We start from the raw sequence: 7,755 nt of genomic DNA, 5'->3' as shown, positions 1-7,755 counted from the left end.
ACGTGTATCTAGTTGTGTAAGTCAGGTTTTTATAGAACAAAAATATCTCACTGACAATGTAGAGGTCTCAAAAACACATGTATCCTGTAGTCCTGAGGTTTATAGGTTTAAATAGACCTACCGGTAGATCTAGACCTAGGCAACTGGGAAATCCCCATATTTGTGTTTGTCTCACCCTTTCAGGCATCCCACACTGATTTCTTTTCTTATTTCTTACTTAACAGTTTCCTCCTTCAGAGCCATTAATTGATATCTCTGAAAGAGGTTGCACAGAGGGCCAAACTCTTGAGGAGAAAGAGGAGGGGGTTAATAAATAAAGAGAGATTTATGGAAGCTACGGTCGTAAAACTAATTGCCTGCGGCGTCGTGAGTCATGCCTTTTAGCACATGCAACATATGTCTACTCAGTCAGACCTCAATGAGACATATGTGCTAAAAGCTCAGAGTTAACGTTAGCCACATTTGATTTGATAAATGCATGTATGGAATTGAAATTCATGATAATGAACTTGAGTGCTTATGTCTGACTTATTTACAAGTCGGCCGAAGGTAATGACTGCTCCCCCAGTCAGTCTAAGCAACTAGAGAAGACATAATAGAAGATCTCTGCTGAGCTTTGCTCACTTCACTCTCCTGAGTGTGAGAAAAAAAAAACAAAAAAACACCAGACGTTCTCATGTCTGTTCATTTCAACCCATGTCTCCTGCATGCATTTAGCATATTGGAGGAGGTGAATTGGTGACGTTCTGATATCTAATCATGCCCAGCTGTGTTGTGCATCATTATTACTGCCTTTTTTTGACATAAGCAGTTCCCTACCAAAGCCCCTAATGAAACGCAGATAAGAAAATATTATATATCCTTATCTTTGTTTTATTTATAATGTTGGAATCTAATGAAACAATTACATTCTAAACTACAGCAGCATAATAAGTTTAAAATTCTGTTTTGAGCAAAATCCTTTTTTACCCCCAGACATTTTAAATTTATTTAAACATTTCCAGACTGCTGTGGGGTTCAGACATTTAATCTCTGACTTAGAGCCAATTTCCATCTTCCTCTCTGAAAGTGCATTGCACCAGCTGGTATTCATAAATGTCCTGGGAATTGTGTATAGTCCAGGTTTCCACGGAGGATCGGCTCCCATTTAAAGATGCAAACATGTAGATGACTTAGTAACCTCTGCACAGAGAAAAATACTGAAACCATATTAAATCAAACCTTAAATCGGACTTAGCTCACACTTAGGGTTACCCTGTTTTTTTTCTATTTGCTGAATACCACAATGAACCAGCTGAAGAATTCACAGATGATTTGTTTTTTCTTACATTCATTAATATCACAATGCCTTAAAATTATAAAATGTTCAGTTTTCAGACATAAGCCATCAGAAACAAAAACTTTCAGTCTAGCAAGGTTTTAAATGTTTGTGTATAACAATGGGTCTGCAACCTGCTGCTCTGGAACCACGTGTGTCTCTTTGGAGCCTCTACAATGGCTAAAAATTATTTAAAGAAAAAAACACTGTTCTTTAATAAAACACACCAGTCTGAAAGGCTTTAGTGTTTTTTATAAACTATATTTGAATTGACTTTTTCCCAACAGAATGAAATTTAAAGAACCAGAAATATGTTTTTAGAACTATCTTTCTTTAATAGTGTGTAAATTGTGTTTTTTTGTTATGATCACTTTTTACATGAAATAATATCCTGCAGAAGAAAATTCATGCTTTATGTTGTATAATTTTACGAATGTTTTTTTCTCATTTTAAAAGCTAAAAATACAAATAAACTGTTGGTTGTTTAGGATGGCAACAGATTTCCTAAGGCAAATTTCAATCTAAAAAACTCACACAAAGAGAAAAGACAATTAGGAGAAATTTATTGATACAATTACATTGTCTTTGGCACTCAGACCTGGGCAGGAAACATAGCACATAGCAAAGAATAGGGCTGTTTCCCCCCAGGCCTGAAACTGGTTGTGGAGTGGAGATAGATGAAGTTGGTCAGTCTATAGACTGCTGGTTAGTGAGATGGTCTGCTGAGCTTTATGGGGATATCCAGTGGACTGCATGAGCTGATACTAGAGCTTCACTCAGGGACTTGGAAGATGGAAGTCCAGTTGGATAACACAGGTTGAGAGAACCTGTACATGATGAGCAAGCATGAAGATACAGTGGAGAGGAAAAACTCGACGTTGGAAAGAAACCACTGGCAGAACCAGGCTCAACATGGCGGTCTTCTGCCGGACCGGTTGAGATGAGACAGGGAACACAGTAGAGTCCGGGAGGAATGACGCTCTAATTAAGCTTTAGATACAATGGTGGAGGAGGGGCTGGAGGTGGGTTGAAATGGTGTCATCTGAATGAAGTCACACAGCGCATACTCTGCCTGCGCACAGGAGCAGACAGGTGCGGATCGTACGCCTTTTAAAATGATTGGCGATTGGCTTTCGTGGAGGTGTGGTTCAAAGCTGATTGGCTGTGTCGCAGGTTGACGTATGAAAAGCAATGAGTTTCTTCAGTTGAACTTCCACCTAGGCTCATATTTAATAATAAAAAAAAAGGTTGTGTTTCATGTAATATTTTGGGGCTAACTCAGACTCAGGAAAAATCGCTGTTTGGATATGAAAGGTTGCAGTGCTAAAAAAACTTTGTTACATTTAATTAAAATTCAGGGTAAACACCTATATACCAGACTGTAAAGTATAAAGGAGGTGGGGCTATGTTGTCGAAGTAACTGGTGGCTTAAACTTCATTAAAGAGGTGACATGTTCTGGAGAGGATAGCATGTGGAAACATTGAACCAACATTGTATTAGGTGGCTGATGATGCTTAGCATTAAATCTGATCATTTGCAAACTGGCTTACAGACATCGGTTAGAGTGCCTATCATAGCTCCTGGTCCAAATCTACTGGATGATGTACATCAGTTCTGTCATGATTAACAAAAAAACATTTGACCCGAAGAAATAGTTTAAATACAAGTTTAGGATATTTAGGTAAACTATAAAAAATCTGAACACACTTAAAGATTTAAAATTTGTCTCTCATTGCTTTTAAATTTAGCAAATATGAATACTTTTCTTAATTCTCACAGACATAAATCTGGTGAGGGTTTAGATTGATTTAGCTTTTGTTTTGTGTGTCTGAGAAGGAGTGTGTGTGTACTTGCACCCTGAGGGGGGTTGGGTGTAGTTGCACATGCTTTTCATATTTAACTTGTTTTTGGTCCTCAATTTATTTTCGATAGGGTAGGGATTAGATTCAGGATTAATTTGTAAATTGGTAACAGGTTAGGTTTAGGCATGTACCAATAATGTTCAGATTTAGGGGTAGGCTACAGAAACGGTTGAAAATGAATATAAGAGTTAATGCATCTTTTAAATTGCATATCCTCAGGCAGCAGCGGAAGACCTTCCAGCATTAAAAAACACATTTAAAGATAAATGATGGGATCAAACCAGTTCTTCTGATAACACACTTTTTGTTATTCATTGAACTTATTAAACTGATGATGGCTTAAAGGTTAGGCCTTCCCTGCGCCTTTATACCTTTATTAACTATAACCTTCCTTTATTAAAAAAACAACATCAGAACTTTGTAACAACTAATTAAGCAATTGCTCTTTAACTTTTCCCCTATAAATAAAGCAGCTGTTGCACCTTTTAATTTAGTTCTCTCACAAACCCAGCCTCTTAGATACACTTTTTGTTGTCTTAATTTTTTTGTTATCTTAGATAAAATGGATCTTCTAGATTATCAACAGAAAAGTCATTTTAGTATGCCAGCATCTTTCTGTTGTTGCTGTGTGAATGGAGGTTGGGTCTGCACCGCCCCACCGGTGTGTGCGGTTCGCAGTTTGAAGCTCATCCCCCGGATTGGTCCTCTCTCCTCTCTCTCACATCCACACAGGCATCCCTACACATGTCTGCGCACACAAACACGCACAAACACACACATCTAAAAGAGGAAGACCTGCAAAACGACGTTCGTCTCAATTAGAGATCATCAGAGGGCTTTTTGTCTTTATTTTCATCACAGCCTCCTTGGATTTCTCTCATGTGCCCGTGATAGCGCACAGCGCCCCGACAGTGGATATCTACGTCAGATCGAGACATATTTTGGCAGGAATAAGATACCGGTGAATGGGAAACAGAGTCACGGAACCTTCTCCACCTTCCCCCCATCTTGACACACACGTGCGCCTCCCCATTGGTGAGGTTTGCGCTCCTGAGAGCGGAGCCGGTGCGCGCGCTCAGCCGGGCCGGGCGCGCCTCGTCTGGGAGGAGTAGAAGGGATGGAGTCGTTTTTCACAGAGGTGAGCCGTTCAGGATCGGTGTCAATGCATGAGGGATAAACATGAATGCTTACATCTGTGTGCATCAATGCATTTGCATGAAGGCTGTTTTTTTTTTAGGCTGCTGCGAGATGCTACGCGGTTTTTTTTTTTTTTTTTTGTTGTTTCCTTTTTTCCATTTTGATTCACGTCCTCTACGTTGGAGGTGTTGGGTCGGTCCTGCTCCTCTAATTTTCTTATGCCAAAACAAAAAAGGTTTTATTTTAGATCTGCACATGTACTGTTAATAAAAGGGCCTCATTCATTTTATTATCACTGCAGAGAATCAGGGCCTGGCTGAAGGCTTGTTGGAGTCAGAGCAATTGAACCGCAGCAAAATTGGCCAAAGGAGGTTGGCTCTGGTTTTTGGGTCCATAAGGCTTTAGGATTAAATCCAATCTGTGATGGAAGAGCAGACAGCAATGCTGTTTATCAACAGTCATCCTATGATGCACTGTACAGCACAATATGGAGAGAAGAGTGGGTGAATGAGATGGTAGAGGCGTTCATGGGTGGATATGGGGGAACAGAGAGGAGGGGGTTGCTTCTTACTAATATGGCAACTGGTATCAGAGGCTGAACAATTGGCCATTTTTCTAAAAATAATTGTGAAGAGTTGCTATTTAAAGCTTTCAGGCATTAAACTGAAAAACAGAGGCGTAGCCAGAACATTTTTAGAAGGGTGGCCAGGCAATAACCAATGTACACTGAGGGGTGCCCGAAAGTAGATAGGCACCAAAGCCTCAGGGTCAATCTACAATGTTCCAACAGGAAAATTAACGAGCAAAACATCCATATTTTATAAATAAAGACAAAGTATACTTTCCCACAGCCTTAGCTAAAAAATAGGCGAATATATTCAAACATCGGTGCTTTCTAGATAAAAGGTAGAGTGGATACAATTCTTTCAGGTTTGAGTTTTGGGCAAACATCTTTTCCTTCCTCATTACTTACCTACTTTTATCAGTAATCATTCTGCATAAAATTGATATTTACAAGTACAAATATATACATAAATTGATCATTTAATAAGTTTATATTAAAATGGTTATTTATCTACGATTTCACTGAAGACTCCTAAATGATTTTTCTCTTTACCCCATAAAACACAAAATCTATTTCTTTATCATCGGGGTGTGGCAGACTAGTGGTTAGGGCATACAGCTTTGAATCCTGAGGTTGTGAGTCTGATCCCCCAGTTCCACAGACTGGCTCCTTGCGCAAGACCCTTAACCCCACACTGCTCCCCGGGAGCCGCACAATGGAAGCCCGCTGCTCCTCAAGGGGATGGGTTAAATGCAGAGAATTAATTTCGTTGCTCTGTACTTGTGACAGTGGAATGACAAAAAGTTGAATTCTATTCTTAGTATATTGATGTGCTTAAGTATCCACAGTGTTTTTGTTGTCAAGTAATTGTTAATATATGAAAAATTTAAATGTTTTGAATATTCCATTTGAGATTGCTGCTGCCACCATCTGTATTAGAGGGTTATAAATGGTAGGGGTGGCCAATGATTGGCTAACGGTGGCCATGGCCACCCCTGGCCCCCCATCTAGCTCCACCCCCGCTGAAAAAAATCTGGCCTCAGTTGAATCACAATTCTAGGTGAAACATGCACTACTATATTCCTTATATCTATATTTCTTGCACCATATTTGGTAGCATCAATTAAAAACTTTCATTTATTGTCAGGATCCATCCTCTCCAATCCGGTTACCCCCTCTCTTTTAGTTAATCTGATATGGGTTTAAATGCTTGTTACTTTGGCAGTGATTTCATGCAATCTCTAAGTGTCCGGCGCTGAATTAAATATTTTTCCACGCTGCTATCAAAAACTCCCGCTTGCCTTAGACTATGATTTCTTTTGACAACCCAAAACAAATAAGAGCTAAGGTATTAGATCGAATGAAAAAAAAGTGAAGCATAATGGGTAAACTTGTATTCTCTCGCTTTTACCCCTTGGTTGAAATCCAGAGCAACCGATGTCAACAATTTATTACACAGTCCACATTTGTGTAACCAAATGTCAGTATAAATCCAGCTGTTATGTACAGTCCTAAGAGTTTTGTTAGACAAAATTAGAGAATAACAGAGTCATAACCAAGAGGCACGGCAGACAGCTCTAAATGTTATCAATTTGTGGTGAAATTTGAATAGAATTGAGTTAAACTTATTAAGCTCTGAATACGTCTCCAAGAACCGTTCAAGCAGTTATCTAAAGCTGGAAACAGAGTTGCAGAACAGCAAACCAAAATATGGTTACCAAAGTCATCCACTGGTCTGCAACATGCACATCCAGAGCCCCTACTGGCTCTAAGTTTATGTAAAAATTATGTAGATTGAGGCAATTTTAATTAACCTAAAATTTGCTTTATGAAGCATGTTTTTTTTTTTTGTTCCCATGCAATATTTGCACATCATTGCTGCAGTGGGATTAAGAAATTATTGTCATCAAGCTGCAAGTTATTTTGATGCTGTTTTTCTTTCAAAAAGATATTTTAGATATTTATGAAAAAAATATCAAATGTGCATTACGCTTGTGTAGCTATTATTGTGCGGTATTTAGCTCTAGGAGCTACACAGACCTTTGCCCCAAGTAGGATCATTTCTTGTAAAGGTAATTATGAGTCAATCTGGCTTTTAAGATAGCTAGAAGAAAGCCAATGTTAAAAGAGAGCGACAGAAATTCGAAAGTTACATTAAATGTGCTCTAGTTAGAGGAGATAAAATCCAGATCTGTTAGCCAACATGCTGTGGGGACATGAGGGTGGCAGCATAATGTTGTGGGGATTCATTCCTGCATCTTTAAGTTGCTGGGAAGATGGATATGATTGAATCGAAGGCTGGAGCCTAGGTTGGAGCATCACCTTCTAGCAGCAAGATAAAAATGCAACTCAAGTTAAAATCTGGTTGTTTTGAATAAAGTGTGTTCATCTCCCTCTTTTAAAGATTTTGCACTACTGTTCATTGTCATCAGGATTTTTTTGTCCCATTATTTTAATTTGCAAAATATTTTGTTGTTAATGGTTTTGATTTAGCTAACTGTAGGAATCAGAGCCATCAGTGCTCTCCATGCAGGCACATTCTGTAATAAACTCACTATAGAATATGACTGACCATGACAGGCCTTTGAGTCAGCGTACAACCACAGCAACAACCATCTACAGTGCTTCATTTCCCAACAGTCTGTCTGTAAAATATTGATCCCAGCATTGATTAGCAGACCACCATATAACCAGCTCTACAGCCCCAACAGCACACGCTGAAAGCTTCTATGAGATGTGAAAATGGAGAGATTTATTGAGTTATATATTTGATACCCACAAGCCTTATTTCATAAAGCAGGACTGAGCACTGAGTTGTCTGTTCATTCAGATGTGTCTATCCATTCTCCACTTATATTTCTTTCCTTTACTC

General features: G+C 38.9%; 1 protein-coding gene across 4 annotated transcripts in view; it reads left to right on the top strand.

Moving 5' to 3' along the window:
* The first annotated feature begins 3,887 nt into the window (after positions 1 to 3,887).
* Positions 3,888 to 7,755, top strand: part of myo10l1 (myosin X, like 1) — a 72,633-nt gene continuing 68,765 nt past the window's right edge. For all 4 annotated transcript variants that reach the window (XM_038273285.1, XM_038273278.1, XM_038273275.1 and 1 more), the window contains exon 1: positions 3,888 to 4,319. In XM_038273285.1, the coding sequence (XP_038129213.1) occupies positions 4,299 to 4,319 (21 nt within the window). In that variant the 5' untranslated portion in view covers positions 3,888 to 4,298. The remainder of the gene's footprint in view (positions 4,320 to 7,755) is intronic.

The sequence above is a fragment of the Cyprinodon tularosa genome, unplaced genomic scaffold (assembly GCF_016077235.1).
Source record: "Cyprinodon tularosa strain WSP-4 unplaced genomic scaffold, ASM1607723v1 ctg120, whole genome shotgun sequence".
Lineage (NCBI taxonomy): Eukaryota > Metazoa > Chordata > Actinopteri > Cyprinodontiformes > Cyprinodontidae > Cyprinodon > Cyprinodon tularosa.
The sequence above is the reverse complement of the archived record's forward strand: the minus strand, read 5'-3'. Positions and strand labels throughout refer to the sequence as shown.